The sequence below is a fragment of the Fistularia commersonii genome, chromosome 15, assembly GCF_037954325.1.
Source record: "Fistularia commersonii isolate RoL2024-O1a breed Wild chromosome 15, RoL_Fcom_v1.0, whole genome shotgun sequence".
NCBI classification, from domain to species: domain Eukaryota; kingdom Metazoa; phylum Chordata; class Actinopteri; order Syngnathiformes; family Fistulariidae; genus Fistularia; species Fistularia commersonii.
In genome coordinates, this window is record NC_141298.1 from 7,322,238 (window position 1) to 7,340,926 (window position 18,689).

General features: G+C 36.7%; 1 protein-coding gene across 3 annotated transcripts in view; it reads right to left on the minus strand.

Annotated features, from left to right (window-relative positions):
- zbtb16a (zinc finger and BTB domain containing 16a) overlaps positions 1 to 18,689 on the minus strand; it is a 151,244-nt gene that overhangs the window by 16,920 nt on the left and 115,635 nt on the right. For all 3 annotated transcript variants that reach the window (XM_086160444.1, XM_086160445.1, XM_086160446.1), the window contains exon 6: positions 2,263 to 2,433. In XM_086160444.1, coding sequence (XP_086016570.1) covers positions 2,263 to 2,433 — 171 coding nt within the window. The remainder of the gene's footprint in view (positions 1 to 2,262; positions 2,434 to 18,689) is intronic.

The following is an 18,689-nucleotide window of genomic DNA, read 5'->3' on the forward strand; positions in this document are numbered from 1 at the left end:
ATAAATAAGGGGGGGAAAAAAGACCAAAATAAATGAATTAAGAGTCAACAATGAATCGCATTTGTTTGAGAAGGGGGCCTATCAGTGTTCCAGGTGGGGCTCCTTCTGCCTCACTGACTGACATTTTTGGTTTTTGGCTGATCCCAAATTCATGTACTAGGATTGATACTTGGAAAAAAAAAAACAGCAAATAACCTCAAATAATCAGTGAGAAATTCATAAAAATCAGCTCATAACCTGACAAATTCAGTGAAAAAAAAATCATAAAAGGCTGGAAACCAATGAAATGATAAACCTCAAAATACAACAGTGAATAAATAGTAAAGGCATCAGGTGGGGGAGCGTCTATCCGCGTTCGAGTTGACAACTGTGTGACTTTATAATCCACAGACAAACCATCGCCCCATGCCATGTTTTTACAGCGGCTCATTGTGATGTAACTCACACTTGCCGCGTCTGGTCTCGCCGCTGACATTTACGTCACCTGGGTGGGTAGGTGGATCAGAGTCCTTGCATTGTAACACCCCTCTCTCACACACAAACACACACACGAGGACACACACACACACACACACACACACTGATGGCTTGTAAATAGCCCCGCTGCCTCTCATCCCGCTGCCTATCCTTTCAAATATTTATCTGTGAGCTTCAGCCAAATGGCCTCTGACAGTCAGACTGTTATTTAAGGTCGCAGGCGGCGGCTGCGCACAAGCCGAAATAGGATTCATTTCCACATCTTCATATTCTGTCATGTTATTTTTTTTTTTTTCCTTTTCGGCAGTGGCTCACAACCGGCAGACGGACGGCGCTCAGAGAATTACTGCTGGTCTGGACAGAAAAACAACAACAAGAAGGGAAAAAAAAAAAAAAAAGAAACCCAGCGAGTGTAAATAAGCCGCCGGATTCGTTACACTTCGACCTGAATTACTGCTGTTTATCTTGCTGAAGCCTGAAGCTGCAGGGAATATAATTCACCCCGTTCCCTAAAACTGGTTTCATTTAATGGGAGCTTTAGTATTTCCTGAAATAAAACACGTTTTTATTTACTGCCAGCTTTAGTGTTTCCTGGAATAGAATGGAGGTTTTATTTACTGTGAGATTTTTTATTTATTATTCCTTTTTAGAATATTATATTATAGCCGTAGACATATAAAATATAACCCACCGATACCTCAATGACTTATTTTTCTTGAACATAAAACAAGCAATTTACTGAAAGCTATGCCCATCCTTAAAATAAAACCTGCTTTAATTCACTTTAAAAATGCTAAATTTTATTGCCCTCAAACATGACTTATATTCTATTTTGTTTATTTTGAATTTAATCATCTAACAATGATTGTGAAATCACTTAGATAAGTAACATAACCAATGAAATTATAAAAACATGATTAAAGCTGGTACTGGTTGATCTTCAATGGCGGGGCTTTACAAAAACATCTAGAGGAAATTCAAAAAAGCCTAACACGAATGCATTTACCACTTTAAATTAGTTTTCCGGTAATTATTAAACATATCTCTTCCTAATGTTCTTTTACGATTAATGACATAATCGGTAGCTTAATGTTTCTCTTAAATTTTTTCCTTTGAAAAATGTTCCTGTTTAATTTTAAGTTTAGGATGCCACATAATAATAATAATAATAACAATAATAATAATACTAACAATAATGATAATAATAATGATAATAATAATAACAACAACAACAACAACAACAACAACAACAATAATGATAATAATAATAATAATACATTTTGGCAGGGCATCTTTTTTTTAAATAATTTTGTGTATATGACACAAAAGTACTAAGAAACTACAACAAAATTTTTTTTTTTAACTGTTGAAAAATGACTTAATATTGCATACAACACGGGAACTTGAAAAAAATAACTACAATAAAAGCTATATCAGAGTAATTATATTCTTTCGCTCTTTGAAAATCATTTAAAATGTGCTCATTTTTGAATTTTTGGTGAATATTCTATACACCATTAGACTTCCACTATATAAATAAAAAGGGATTTTTTTTTTTTTTGACAAAACCATAATTTGTAACATCCTATACAGAGCAATGTTTCAATCCGATATATGCAAAATAATTGTATAATCAAATATTTGCCGCATCGACTCGTCACTTTTCGAATTAAAAGTAAACAATATGACTTCACGGCATACAAAGCTGCAGGAGTTGACAAAAAAAAAAAATGCTTTTCTTGAGCTGGCCACGCAGAGACTCTGGTGACGAGGGCGTCCACTGACCTGTGTGCGAGCGGAGGTGGCGCTTGAGCGCCGTATGGCTCGGGAAGGTCCGGTTACATTCGCTGCAGATGTAGCTGCGGACGCCAGCGTGAACCTCCATGTGCTGCTGCAGTGCAGTCTGGGTCTGGAAACGCTTCCCGCAAAGGAGGCAGAAGATGGCCATGTCCGACCCTGCGGCGTTGGAGAGAAAAAAACAACAGGGTCACGCATGTTTTCTACAGCACAGTGTCGCCGGTGCTAGCATGTCGCGTTGTCCTGCGCTAAATAAAATCCAGGGCAATGCAACTTTAATTGCCTGTCAATACCTCCATCTTTTGTCGAACAAACTAGCAAAAACAGAAAAAAGTGCCTGTAAGTAGGTCGGGTGCTGAAATAGCCACGTCGCGGATCATTTTGAGATCATTTCCTGCTGATTTGTTGTCAATTTATTTGGTGTATTTCAGCTATTTTCCCTCTAATTTGACATGTATTTCTTGTGTTTTTTTTTTTTTATTTACGCTTTCAATCAATTTTTTTTTTTTTTTAAATGCATTTTTTTGCTTTTTTTTATTTTAGGTAATTTCTTCTTCATTTGTTTTGATTTCCTGCTAGTTTCATGGCTGAGTATTCTTTGCAAATTCTGAGGCCTATTTTTTGAGTGCAGATCATCATTCTTATTTTGTGATCATTTTGAGGTTTCTCTTTTTTTGATAGTTATTTCACATTTATTATTTGAAGTCTCTTTCGAACTGTCTCGGGTAACATCTCTGCAAATCTGCGGGGAGCAGTTGGCGTCATAAGCATGCTGTATGAGCCCGACGCCGCATCGTGTCACACACACACACACACACACGAGCACACACCCACACCCACACTACAGTCGCACACTACTCTTAAATGAAAAAAAAATGGGATTAAAAGGTGCAGCTGAAGATAAAGATCTCCCGAGCAATTCCTCAATCCAATCTCCACTGTAGCGCTTCTGTGCATTTTTCTCCAGCCGAGATAAAGAGGCGCGGCGGCGGACACATAAAAATTGCACAGACACACAAACGCATGAACACACTTTTTTCAATTACCAGCCTGGAAACTCTGGGGGGAAAGACGAGTGTTTGTGGCTCAGTTTCTATTTCATCAGTCAATAACGCATCTATGGGGCAAAGCTGACACTAATTTAAAAATCTATGAGCAGCCGCTGCCTCATGTTCATAACCAGAGGTGGGAAAAGGGGTCCACCTCGGCTTCCCCGCCCCCGCCCTCACCCAGACGGATCAATCACTGTCTGAGGAGGAGATACAGAAAGGGAGGGGAAAAAAAAAAAAAAAAGAAAACCCTCATCTTAGCGGATGAAGCCGAGAGAAATCAGTATTGACAAATTGCCTCCCGACTCGACGCTTTGGTCTCCAGCCTTCATCTTTGCTTCAGCGGCAGGAAACAAACAAACAGAAAAAATGTTTCCAGCGTGGAAAAATCACCGGTAAATGTCTCGTCTGTGGTGAAATATATATTTCTTGCACCTCGAGCATGATGAATAATGGCGCGCAGGTGACCTTTAAAACAAAGTGTTTTCTCTCCATACTGACATATGCTGTGAATTACAGTATACACACACACACAAACACACACACACACAGAATACTGTATACCATATACCAAATTCAATTCAAATAGAAAATCCCACACAGTATCAATAATTTCACATTGTTATTGTAGTATTTTCATACAACATAGTTATAACATTGTTTTAAAAATATTATAAATTTTATTTATAAATAAAACTAATAAACTGATGTTACGTGAAATGTGGTTTGTTAAAATGAAAGGTTTATCATTTGTGAACTTTCAGCCTGAATAAGTTACTGGTCTCAATAAGGGGGATTCATAAACCAGTGTGTCACAGAAGGATCTATGTTTCCAAGTTATTTGCAAAGGACAAAAAATAAATCAAAAAGATTAGAATTAAAGAAATAAAATTATGACTTATAATATACAAGGAAATCTTGTTGTTTTTTTTTTTTGCTTTTTAGGTCCTTTAAATCTATATCAGATTCAGTTATATTTTCACTCCTGTATACAATGCTCCTATGAAAAAGCAATATGTATACTGACAAAATCAAAACAGTGAATAAAGTACATTGTAAGTGTAAAATACACTTAAGTAGATATTTGTGAACCCCTTCCTGAATTCATAAAAAAATGATGGATGAATAGGGGGAAAAAATATCAATATAAATACATTAATCACCTAATACGGGGAGTATTAGGTGATTGTCCATCTACAAAAAATAAACTGATCTTTTAAAAAAAAAAAAAAAATCACAAAAAAATAATCTATGATACAGCAAGAAAAGATTACTGCAAAAAGATTACATAAAAGAAAAAAAAAATTTAAATCAAGGCAAATACAAGCCCCCTTTTTATACACATTTAAAGAAAACAGCGTGGAGTCTTGCTGGTTGCCGCTGCTGCTTTTATCAATGAAGAGACTATTGATCAGGTTGATTCCCTGCAGGTCTCCTGCAGCTTAACGGCCTTTGATTGACAGACTCCTGATTGCTGTTTGTTCACCTCATTGTCACAGTAGAGATTCGGGAACGAACTGCGACGAAACGACGTAAGGTTTTTCAACCGGGCGCATTGGTGCGCAGTTTACGCTAAAAAAATAAAATCCGTCTTAAACGTTGTCAAATGTAACTGCCTGCGTACTGTACTTCCCAATCGTGATTTATGTTACGGTGATTGGCTCCGCTAGAGGGCAGTGTTGAGTTCATTTCTAATTAAAAAACATGGCGGCGGTGGGTGAAACAAACTCTGATCGGGGAAAAAAAGAAATCTGATTTTGAATCACTTAAATTTTTTTAAATAATTAAGTCACTTTGATGTATTCTGGGGATATTTATTCTATGTTATTAGTTGTCTGCAGTTTTTTGACACAAATTTTAATTCACTCATTCTTTTTAATTTCAGGATTTTTTTTTTCTATTCAAAATGTAGGCAAAGTTAGTGATATGACACAACCTGTTTTCAGACATTTTGATGTAATTTCAAACTTGCTTCCAACTTGTCAAGCGTAGTTTTTTGTTGTGTTTTTTTTTTTTTTTTTTGTCAATTTTTTGGATAATTTCTTGTTGCATTAACTTGGGATTTTGAAAATTTTTTTTTGTATTTGGTGGTATAGAAAAAACAATAATAAGCCAATATCATCAAAAACTGACTATACATGTATCATTAAAAGAAAGCAGTGAAATTTTTAAAATGAATTTATTGAAATATTTACTGTGTAATGGGTAGTAATTCGGGTCAAATATTCGGTCCCAATTTTTATCCATGTAATTTTATGTGACCGATGTGTTGTAAACCAAACTAACGGTTGATCTGCATTTCCAGCTTTGGTCACCGGGGGCAACCGAGACAAACGGTGCCTCATTCATGAAAATGGACACAGTTCGGCCTCGATGGAGGACAGTGAGCGTCAGGGTGTGGGGGTAGCTCTGAGGTATTTGGTCGGAATAATAGGGGGTTAAACAGAAAAGGGTTCAGGAATGCGAGAGGTCAGACGACCTTTGACCCCAGGCTGAGAAAGGCACGCAAGTATGGCGACCTGATACCGTAGTGAGAAAAATCCTGAAAAAAGCTAAAAAAAAAAAAAAAAAAAAAAGCTTACGCTGTGACGGTTCTTTGTTGAATGAATTTATTAAAGACGTTTAAAAAAACCAACTCTAAAGCAATTAAAGGGAACGGGAAATTAATTATTCGGCATGAACCAAAGCGACAACGGCATCTGTTCAGGAAAAAAGTAAATATGAAATAGTAGCAGATGAAAGATCTGTGATCTGCTGCGCGGAAGAAAAATTGTGTTTTTCAACTAATTTCCTGAGAAAAAAAGAGTACCTCATTAGGATTATAAAAACTAAAAAATACATAAAAAAATAGAAACACAAATGAAAGTGACAAGATGATTTACAGGTATAAGATAAATAAAATCAGATAAATTACCAGACGATTAAAGTGATAACTAGTCAGTTACAGGCATTCCAGTGATGAATCCTGGGAAAAGGAAAACCCCAGTCGGGTGAAAAAAAAAAAAAAAGTTATGTTAAGCCTTTATTAAACAGAATTAAGTCCAAACTACGGCGGTTGTCGGCTGATAGGTAAAGAGCGAGGTGGCTGGCGGCGGGAGATGGGGAAAGTTAGGGAAGTAGTAGCGGGTCTATTACAGTGTAAAATTGAGTCAGGCTGCAGTGACACCTGTGAGGAAGGGGAGGCGGCGGCGGCGGTAGGGGTCTCAGGCTCCAAACCTGTTTGGAATAATTTAGCTTGTCTAACGGGCCGCTTTTCTGCCTACTTTTTTATAAAGGCTAAAGCCGTATGTGTGTTTGTGTATGTGTGTGTGTGTCCTAATGGCCACAGTGTCAGGGCTGCTGTTATTTAAGTGGCCGGGGGGAAAGAGGTCGGTAATGGAGAGGAATCTCCCTGACGGAAGGAGCCGGAGGCCCGAGAGTCGGCGAGACAGAGAGAGAAAGAGAGGAAGAGAAAGAGAGAGAGTGAGAGAGATGGAGGTAGGTTCGCCGTGGCGGGTTTAAAGCTGCACCGCATCCTCCTGACAGCCAGGCGGGAAAATTACTTTGGCAATACTCGCTTCGCCCGCCGCTCGCCGCCTCATTAACCGTTCGACGGGCTGCCGCCGGGAACCCGGCAGCCTCAAAGCAGCGGGTCGCTTTTTACTGTATCTTTCGTTTCGGCTCGTCGTCACTCTAAGCTACGAGATTGATTGAGAATTGATCGAAAAGTCGACACAAAATCACCTAAAAAAAAAATGGGAACGTCCCGACACTATGAATGACAATCGAGCAAAGAAATTGAGCTGTTTTGCAGAGCACAAAATTTTAATATCAACCATAAATGACCTCAAATACAGATATAAATCAGAAAACCTGAACGAGAAAACGCGTTGAAATCTCCAAAAATTGATCAATTGAGCTGCGGAAACCCAATGCGACCTTTAATGCATATATTTCTTTTCTAAAAAATAAATTTTAAGCAATATTAACATAATCCTGCATAAAGTAAGGTATTTGATGCACATTTATGTGCTGAATTTCAGCACGTCAGTAATATTTCTGTAAAGTCAGTTGCTGGAAGTTGCTTTTTTTATCAACACAAAAAAAAAGGAAAGCCTGCAAATGATAAAGAAATAATTTGAAACTTTAAATGGAATATCAATTTGGCAATCAATAAGAAATGATTTTCAATGAAGCTGATTAGGATTTACATAAAATGAGCCGACGGCCCAAAAAGAGTTAGAGTTAGGAGTAAGCACAAAGTAGTCGAAATGAAAATTGAATATTACAAGAAATTAAAAATTCAACCAGTACTTTGCTGGAATTTGATAATATGACAAGAAAAAATATACAAGTGGAGAAAAATATTTTAGACATCAATTTTCAGATGCCTTATCACCAAAAAATCTAGACATTTATGACACAATTGGCGCATTCGTTTGCATTCGTTTGCACAGGTGACAGTCATCGGGACTGTGTTTGACAAGCAGAAGTGCGGGAGAAGCTGGAGGACAGATCAAGAGCAGGCAGAAGAAGCTTTGAATGACGTGGGTTACATCAGGGTTGCATCACGAGGTGCGGCGAGAGGATCGTGTTTGTCACATTCGCTCCCACACCGATGGTCACGTTCAGCGGATCCTTTTAAATCACCATATTTACACTGAATACAAATACACATCACTTGCTTCACACACTGAGCCGCGATGAAACACTATATGTTTATAACATGTAAAAAAGAAATGACTATGATGGTGATATAATAATACCAATGATAAAATTCTTATTATATGATGATTGCTATTACATTGTTATTGTCACTGTCATTAATCATAGTAATAATTATACCAATAAATAATAATATGTATTATATGTATATAATAATAATAACAATACTACTACTACTACTACTAATAATAATAATAATTATAATATGTATTATGTGTATATAATAACAATAACAACAATAATAATAATAATAATAATGTGCTATTATTATTATTATTATTACTATTATTGTGATATTATTTTATTTTATTATTATACAGTAGTGTTTAGCGTTTATTGTTATATGGGGTAAAGACGTAACAGTAAATAATTTCGTATGCATCGGTCTGTATATCATGATCTTAGATTTTTGTGTCATGTGTTTTTCTTGAAATTGTACTTTTATCATCTCTATTATATGAAAATCCATCCAGGCATTGCGGTCCAACACTGACATATTTTACTTCCGCCTAATGTGTTTGTGGTACAGTGCGCTTTTGTATTACGAGTGCCTCAACTTACAAGTTTTTCATGTAGGGCAGATTTGGTGCAGCAGATGGATGAGATCATAAAAATTGGACTGGCATTAGCAAATATTGTAGCATAGCATGTGTGTTAAATATACCAATACATTGTAGCATTATGTGTGTAGCAGGTAAGTTAAGTTAGACAATAGAGCATGGTATCTTTGTCCCATCTTCAAGGTAAATACACTTAAATTAAGCAGTTTACTTAATTACATTCTCTTTCATCATATATTCATATTTTTATACATTATTTGCTATTTATAAAGTGCATTTTTCTATTTTAAAACACGGGGGTGGGGGACAAATTACTAGCGCTCCAATTCATTTCAATGGGTTATTAAACTCAAAAAATCAAGGTTCCGCTGAACTTGACTGAAAATTTTATTTAGAAATACAAAAACAAAATAAACAGCGATGATAACAGCTTTGACACAGAAAAGTTCTTGACTTTGGTTTTGGAAGTGTCTTTTGCTGATGGCCATGGCTTATCAGTTCAACCAATCACCAAGCAGCTTCATCATACGAGTTTCCATGGAAGCGTAAAAAGAGTAGGAATTAAGTTGGAAATTCCCATTGTGTCTGGATATACGAAAAAAAGAGTCTAGTTCTAGGAAGTGCAAAGGTTCTTGAAGAACCAAAGTTGCTTATATAGGATTTTAAAATGTTGAAATTGATTTGTCCTTTTTGTGGGATAAATAATGCACATTCAATTATATTCAGTTCAATTATAAAATACTGATTTTTCTTTTAAAAGGTTGTTTTGATTTTTCTGTCCTTTTAAAATTTCTTTTTGTACTCTTCTTTTCCTATTTATTTTTGTTTCATTGTATTGGAAAATAAATAACCTTAACACGGATGGAATTTTTGTCACATAATCATTCGATGACGTATTGCTGTCATGGGTGTCAAATAAAAAATAAAAAAAAAAAAAGACATAAAATTATGAATTTAACAAACATCATGAAATATTTCAGTATTTAACTTCAATTATAGAACATACCATACCAGATTCATCAATTTAGGTTAATCGCAGAAGCAGGAACTTCCAAAAAGAAACAAGGACGGGTAGAAAGTATATGGAAGAAACCAAACTAAAGGAAAAAAATTGAAGAAAAAAGAAAAAGAAGAAAAAAAAGGGGAATTTGAAGAAAAAGGAAGAATCGGTGAAATGGTGAAATTGAATAAAAAGAGAGAAGTTGAAGGAAAACAGAAGAGAGGTGGAATCAGTTTAAAGAAAAGTAAAGAGAAAATTGAATAAAACAGGGAAGAAAGGAGGAATCAGAGGAAATTATATGAGAAAAAAGGGGAAATACTGTAAAAATAAAATAAAATCCCCGGTCACTCGGATCAGGTGGGAAGGAGGAATAAAAAAAAAAGACAAAAAAGAAGAATGAGAGGAGCCAAACAAAGGGAGTACTTTTGATTGAATCTGTCTGTTTTTGTTAGCTCTTGCGGGCGGTGGCGGTTCACGAAGACCCTGCGGCGGCAGGTTTCATGGACGCGTGATGAAGAGCTTGGCGGCGGATTAATGGCGGCAGATGCCCGACGAGATGCCATATTAATTACCCAGAGATAATGTCACTGCAGCCATATGGAACCTCAACCGGCCATTTAGTTGACAGGAGACTGTCTTTACGGTCGTCATCTGTACCCCCGCCCACGACCCCCCCCGGCGAGCAGCAGACGCTCCATTGCTACCAAGGCGACTGTTAACCCCCAGGTGCTGGCTGCGTGTACTCCTTATTACAGTACTGTGGTCACATGATCTGGGTCATCTTGTTAGAAAAAAAAAAAAGGAATTAAATTAACATGAGGGAAATGGGCTTTTTTTTTTTTTTTTTTTTTTTCTTTAAGGAAGGCAAAAAGTCTTCCTCTTCCCTCAGCCGCAGGGAATCTTCAAATCTTTGTAGTTAACAGTCAACAGTTAAGACAATTTATATTTCATTGTATTTCTTATTCTTCCTCCTTTCTACTATTATCTACTACTGTTATGTTTTTTACTTGAAACTATGGCACAACAATTTCCTTCGGGATAAATAAAGTTGTTCTCATCTCATCATCTCAATGATGAAAAATTCTGCAAATGCACTTTCAAGATGGCCGCTGTCTGGAAAGAGTGTTTTCCTCACCATGCACCTGCAGATTGTTTATAAACAAGTGTCGTGCAATATCCGCACACACACACACACACACACACACACACACACACACACACACACACACACACAGATATGTGCACAATTCCCCATTCGGCCAGACCCGGCTAGATTTAACCAGATTTAATCCCAGTTGTGAACAGTGGTTGGTGCTCAGAAAAAAATACAAAAAAATGTTAATTTGTAAACATAGAGACGGTGTGTTTTTTTGGATGATGTGCTTTGAAGTGAAATTGTAATCAAATAAATCACGCTGAATTCTAACAAAGTTTTATTAGGACGTCATAGAGTTTTTTTTAAACTATATTCAAACTTTCTTCCGTTAAATTTAATTTTTTTAATCTTTTTTCATTTGCCAGGTATTAAGCGGTTTCCTCTAAAGAAAGTCTTTCATTTTTTTAATCTTATTTTTATTTTTATTTATTTTTTACATCAGGCAATTATAGCAGTGATGCTTTTAATATTTCTTTATTTTATATGTGAATGTTGGGAATATTGTAAATATTGGTAAACCGACTCAAGAGAATTTTTGAAATCATTTAAAAACTTTGTAGTATCAAATTTTTTTTTTAGGTTTTTTCCTTTTGTCAGGTATTGAGTGGAAGTGTATCCTTCATTATTTTAAATCCTTTTTTATTTTTTGCCATCAGGCGATTTAAGTAATTGCTATTTACACAGTTTTCTAATGACTTCATAGATTTTTTTTATATTTAAACCTCCTTTAATGTTTTTTTTTGCTAGGCATCGAGTGGTTTCCGATGAGGTGTATATATATATCCATCATTTCCTTCATTTTTGTAAATACATTTTTGGCCATCTGGCAATTGAGGCAATCATCCTATATATATTGTTTTTTTTATTTAATTTGTGAATATTTTAAGATTTGTCTTGCACACTCATAATTAATAATCAGATATTTAAAATAATTATAATTATGATCATTATATTGCAGACATTCAGGTAATTTTGTGGGTGTTTTGCACTTCCCTATTGTTTGCTTGTTGAAGCGTATATTCACAGATGCCATGTCTCTTATTAGGTTGCTAAAAAAAAATAGCAACAACAAGGGAAAGAAGTCAGAATTCAAATGTCAGTTAATGTCTGCCTTGCGGGCATCTAGCAGGGAACGCTGAACCCATGCACAAATTCGGCAGATCGCCCATGAATTTCAAGAACAATATTTTTCTCTTTCTTCCTGGTCGGCGGGGGCGACTGCAAACCTCACAAACTGTGAATGAACATGAAAAAACAAGTAAAAAAAAAATTCAAATGCTACGATCCTACGGCCAAAAAAAGGACCCTGACAATCATTTACAAAAAAGACAGACAGCGTTCTTCGCCATCCGATACCAACCCTCCCCCTCCTCCTCCTCCTCCTCCTCCCCCGGCCCCTCTTTCAATCCGCCCACAAATCGGATTTAATCAGACAAGTTGTGCAGGGCGGCTGGTGGTAAGAAAAAGGATAATTAGTAAACAGAGGAGCTGCTGGGCTTCATTGGAATTCGCACCAGGTTACTGTGTCGCATTTAAAATGCAGCCTGATGAAGTCGACAGAATCAAACCATTTGTTACTCCCATTGAGGAGGCTTCAGGCTAGTGGCAATTAAATTGGAATTAGCGGCGGGGAATGAGATACTGCAGATTCATACCAAGGGTGGGGTTGCGGGTGGGTAGGTGGGTAAGCGGGTGGTGGGGATGGGCTCTCTGGCCTGTACTCATCTCTGTTTTCTTATTTTTTTTCCCCCCCTTCTCTACTCCTGTAAGAATCTCAGTCACTCCATACACGAAAATCCCAGCGCCCCCGCGGAGAAAATCCTCCGTCATAAACAGAGTGTTTAGAGGGTGGAGGGGGTGCGCCGTTATCGGCTTTATATAAATCATGTTTCTCGTCACCCCTGCCCCCCTTCCACACACACAAACACACACACACACACACGCCAAATAAGGACTCCGATATGGGGATATATGTAATTTTTCAAATTTTTTTTGGCATATTTTTGGGTGTTTTTCTTCTTTAAATTTTAGTATAAAATTGCTCTTTTCATTTTTTTTTATTGTGTAATTCTAAGACATGACTTTTTTGGGGGGGGGATTTCATTTTTAATTTTTACATTCAATATTAAGAGCAACGTCATCCTCAACTTTAGGGGAAAATTCTCTAAATTGTTTATTTTTATTACTTTTAAAGAGTACTCGCTTGGATTTATTTATCTTTTTTACCTCTTGCATTTGCATTTTTTTTTTCTGTAGAATTTCAGTCCTTCTGCGGCCAAAATCCCCCGCTTGCAGAGAAAATCTTCCGATGTACTATTTTTTAAAAAAGAGGATCCTTGTATCTCCATCCACTCATTAATTTATAAAGCTTACATACAGTTGATCACAGAGATATACAACCATTCACTCACATCCACATCATATAGAGATGTATAATATATGAAAATGTATATGTGTATGCAGGACTGTCTCAGAAAATTAGAATATTGTTATAAAGTTCTTTATCATCTGTAATGCAATAAAAAAAAAAAAAAAACTTTTTCATGATATTGTAATATTTTGAGATAGGATTTTTGAGTTTTCTTAAGATGTAAGCCAGCAATATTGAAATAATAAAAGGCTTGCAATATTTCAATTGATTTGTAATGAATCCAGAATGTATGACATTTTTGTTTTTGTAATTAAATTACAGAAGATAAAGAACTTTATCACAATATTCTAATTTTCTGAGACAGTCCTGTATCTATATTTGAGTGATTCTGTGATTCACTGTTTATGTTATAGTATATTATATTGTATTACATTATATTCTGTCATACTAGATTATATTATATTATATTAAATTTTATCATATTACATATTTTTTTTAACTATGGGGGATATCCCTTCTCACAAAGAAGACATTTTTTTCCAAATGTTTTTTTTCTTTCTTCTTCTCCCCTTTACCTCAATCGTCATGGTCTCGGAAGGACCTCACATATACATTCAACACCCTTTTTCTTTCCTCTGTCGAGACCTGCGTTCATTCTCAGACTGTCCTCTGAGGAGATGAAGGTCTGCTGACGTCGGGGGAGGATGTTTATCCACTGTTGCTGATCTGACGAGAAAATACGTGGAAAATGGAGGGGGGGGGGGGGGGGAGGCTAGAGAACTACTTTCATCATTTTTACTTAATTTGCGCTCAGTCGGATTTCCGACGAGCGCTTCGGCGGACGAGAGAGACAAAGGGATGCCATTTGCTCGGCGGTCAGCGGGAGACAGACATGGACATGGATGAAAGGCCGGGACGGGGAGATGATGGAGAGAGTGGGAGCTGGTCGTCTGGCGTGGAGGAGGAAGGCGTGGGGGGGCGAGGGGAGGGGGGACGCCAGATAAATGAAGTGGAAATGAGAGGCAGCACCTACAGCTGGTCCCCCTGACTGGAAGCCAAACTGGACAAGACAACTGGATCCACTCGTTTGTTTTGTGTTTGCGACCAAAAGGTCTGCGGTTCTTTATGGTCATCGCAAGTTTTTACAGGACTTAAAACGTCTTTTTTTAAATTATTATTATTACTGTTATCCATTTTTTGTGCATTATTTATTCATTTACTATTTAACATAACTTAATAGTTGGTGACTTGCAATTTCTTCGGGTGACTTGTTTTTTGAAGGGGGTGGATTTTTTCGCGATTTCTGGCGACATTAAGATTCTGAATAAAAAACTAAATCCTCAATGATTCTGCATTTTATGTAGTGGTTTTTGATTAACAGCCTAAATAGAGGGGAAAGAGGAAAAAAAAACCCTCAGAAATATAACCGTCTGTTTACATGATAAAAATGGATTACAGTCTTAATAGATAGTGTGTGTGTGTGTGTGTGTGTTTGTGTGTGAGTAAACTAGAGTGCTTCAAGGTTAAACACAGAGATGCTTCACATGGAAAGTGCATTTACTGCAGCCTTGTATAACAGTAAATGAATGCGAAACTCGAGAGCTGTACAAGGGATATATATATATATATATATATATATATATATATATATATATATATGTATACTATTTCTCACATGAAAAGGACAGTTATGTATTTACTTTTTTTCTACTCTTAAAACAGACATTTTCACTGCAAAGATATTGGCGAGACGGCGGAAAAAGCCCGCCGCTATTGGCATCAACTCTATATCTGGTTTTGTTTCACCACCTGAAAATAGGTTGGGTTATTCCATTGTTTTTTTTGTAATTACATTAAAATTAGATTTTAAAAAAAGTCATGGAAAAAAAACAATCTTAAATGTATTCTAACAACTGAAAAACATTACATAAAAACTTGAATTTTAAAAATGCTTGATATCTCATGAAACATGAAAAAAATTGCAAATAAAATGTATTTTTTAATAAAAAATGAACTATTTTTTTACCATCTGGAAAAAACTAAAACAATTTGGCGAATAATGAGTGTTAACAAATCTCAAGGGAATTTGCTTAAAAGAATTAAATGAGACTACGTACACAAATGACAAGACAATGCTATAATACTAAATAGAAAAATAAATCAAATTGGATAATTAGTGACAAACTAACAGAACCAGCTGCACACATTTGTATTAAAATTGTCATAAAAGTAGAGAAAATACCAATAAATGTATAACTCTTAAAGATTGTTTTATACATGTATATAATACCACTGTAATTCCACAAATAATATACACACACTCACAACCTGAAATTTTTAAAAAACAGCTGAAAAGAGAAACCTGACTATTTCACAGAGTTTCGTTTATTCCTGAGTATTTTCTTTTTTATCTAATCCGACACGAGTAGATCGGCTTTGCGTTCAATGATGAAACAGAAGCTGATTTATTTTTACTCTCTTTCTTGCAGAGCAGCCAGAGAAATCTTAACGCCGAACATAAAAAACGATCTGCCGGCTGACGTAAGTCGAAATTCCTCACGAGGTTTGTGTTTTCCTGACAGAACGCAAGTTGAAAATAATGGCGACGAGGGAGGAAATGTCAGCTCACATTTGCAGCTCAATTAGCCAGTTGAGGACCTCCAATACTGATTGTCAAACTGTGACCTTTTTTTTTTTAAGCATTTCGCATCATTTGACCTTCATCTCCTTTTGATTAAATAAATAACCCGGTATCCTGCGTTGTGAATCCGAAAAAAATGCTGTGCGTGTTGCTCTGCGATGTTTACATCGTCCGATCATTTCTTTCGGTAAGTTAGCCCTCATTACGGCACCCCAAAAAGTTAAGAGTGGTGTTAAAAAGACGTTAAGAATTACAGTCCATCTGAAAAAGGAAATAATTGCTAAATGTGAGAGCGGTGTTAGCATTACAGATCAGGTCAACCATTTGTACGATCGCGAACAACCAAGTTGCGCTAAATATGACTGATGTGGCTAAAGGGGTGACTACGTTAGTGAAGCAAAGGTCTCAAGTCTTAGAAGAAACAGAAAAGTGATTGTTAGCTTGAATTGATGAAATAGAGCTTGCTGTAGATAGCATCAGTGTTAGCGTTAGCGAGGGTCCCATATGTGAGGAGGCTTTACTTTTGCTGATATAGCGAAAGAAATGCTGAGTGCAAGTGCTGGCCAGACGAGAGAGAACGCCAGAAGCACAGTCAGAGTTATAGTTATCTTTAAATACCTTTGTTTTTGCTAAAATAAACCCATAAAAAGAGTTTCACAAAAGTTTATTATATTTTTTTGGAGAACAGATCAGTGGGATGTACACTAATTTCATTGGGAAATAGTTAATAAATGACAAGAAATTACCTGAAATGGGTTAAAAGTTAACGATTGGCAAGAAATGTTACGTTACAAAAATCAATGATAGCCCAAATTTTCTGAGAATTATCTCACAAATGCATTTGAAATATCGATAAATACATTAAAAAATATAAAGTGATAAAAAAAAAACAACACATTAATGAGAAAAAGAGAAAAATACTTTTGGAATTCTGGAGAAAATTGCAAAAAAAAAAAAGATTTAAATCTTGGAAAAGTGTACAACCTACAGATTTGTGGATGAATGTAGACTTCTCCCCCACCCTCCCCACCAAAAACCTTTACCCGATTCCCTCTATCAGAAACACCTCCCCCTTGACCCCCAACACACACACACACACACCGACACACTCTGCCGCTACCCAGGTCCTGCAAAGGAATCCCAAATCTCCCTTCGCCTTCCCAGGATTTACTCTCTTCGCCGGCCATCTGGTCAGTGGGGGCCGACAGCCTCAAAGAGGAAAAAAAAAGAGTTGGGGGGCTTCAAAGCCAAATTAGTCACAGACTCTCAGGTTACAAATACACACACACACACACACACACACACACACGCACACACACGCGAAAGACCAGGGCAAAATGACCTCAGTCCCCCACCCCACTCCACCTCTTGCTCGCCTTTCTCCGGACAAAAGCCTTTTAGGACCTCGCTGTACAGTCCTGACCACTATACACACACACACACACACACACACACACAGAGGCCGGAAAGGTCGGGGTTCTTGTTTTGTTTTCTTAAAAGGGTTGGGAAAACACAAAGATCTCAGTATACGGGATCTGATCTGATCTGATATGTGTAACTTTTTTTTAAAAAGTACGGCTGAAAAAAAAGGTGGATATCGGAGGGGTACAATGGCGGCTGAATGGCGGCAGCACAATGGCGGCAGCATATTCCGTCACCCGGTGGCTTAGTGTACTTACATTTGTGTCGCCACGACAAGGTGCGTGGGGAATGTCCGACACCATCGGACATGTTAAGCGCACAAAAGGAAGCGTCTTTTACTTCTTTCATAGGTAAAAAAAAAAAAAAAAAAAAAAAAAAAGGTAGCCTGTGTGGCTAATCTCCCCTAAGCTACGGACCGGGTTGGACATCTGCCATCGGTTTATGCCGACAATCCTCGTTTGATAAAAAAAAAGGGGAAAAAAAAGAAAAAAGGGGATTTTTTACGCACCTTTTACGACGATTTGTCGATTAAAAAAAGCGAATGCGAAAACGTAGCGATGTCCGAAGAGCACCTTCTGAGCGGCTTGCCTAGCGATTTGCGACAAATCCGATTTTCCGGGTTAATTTAGCCCCTGGAAGAACGAAGGGGAAAGGACGAACCCCAAGGCGTTCACCCGACCGGCTAAACCTTCACCTGACGATTTTGGCTGTAACACTTTCCCTTATTTTCTTACAAAATTTTCAGTTTAAGGCTTATTTTTGTCTATTTAATGGACTTGTAGGTAATTCTTCCCATTTAGTCATTCATGAACTCACTCCCTATGCAATGCATTGAAACATATTGTTACTTTATAGCTTCACTTCATTTTTTTCCATATTCTTAAATATTGAATTTTTCTAGAGGAGTCGCCAGATTATTTCTCTTTATTTATCGTTCGTTACAAAATGGCACTAATCTGTCACAGCCCGAGCGACAGAATTTCATCATGATGTACAATTATTAATGATAAAAATGGGGAATGTTTTTTTTCATTTGTCTCGGAGATTTGTGGCTGATTTCAACATCCCATCTCTTAAAGCAGATGGCTCATGTTAAATGGAAATATTTAAGTTAAATTCATGTGAAATTAGATTTTTGTAAATAATACCTATAAAATACCTGTCTTTATATATACAGAAATTGTAACGGTTTTCAAGTATTCCTGCATAACAATTTTACTGTAAATGAATTTCCTGTGTTTTATCATCATGTAGAGGTTTCCTGATAAGGTTTTATATTAAAAAAAAAAAAGAAAAAAAAGGGAAGAAAGTAAAAAATGAGGTGAGGTTCAAATTAAACCAGAATGAGAGGCTGTGCACTCAAACAAAATCTAACAATGTGTCTAATTCTGTAATGTCCACTTACTGAGGTCCCGGCATGTGATATCATTGAACAAAAGTGCAGCCATTTGTTCCTTTTAGCTCCATTTACAGCAAGCGCACGCTGGACGTCTGCGTAAAAATGCATTTAAA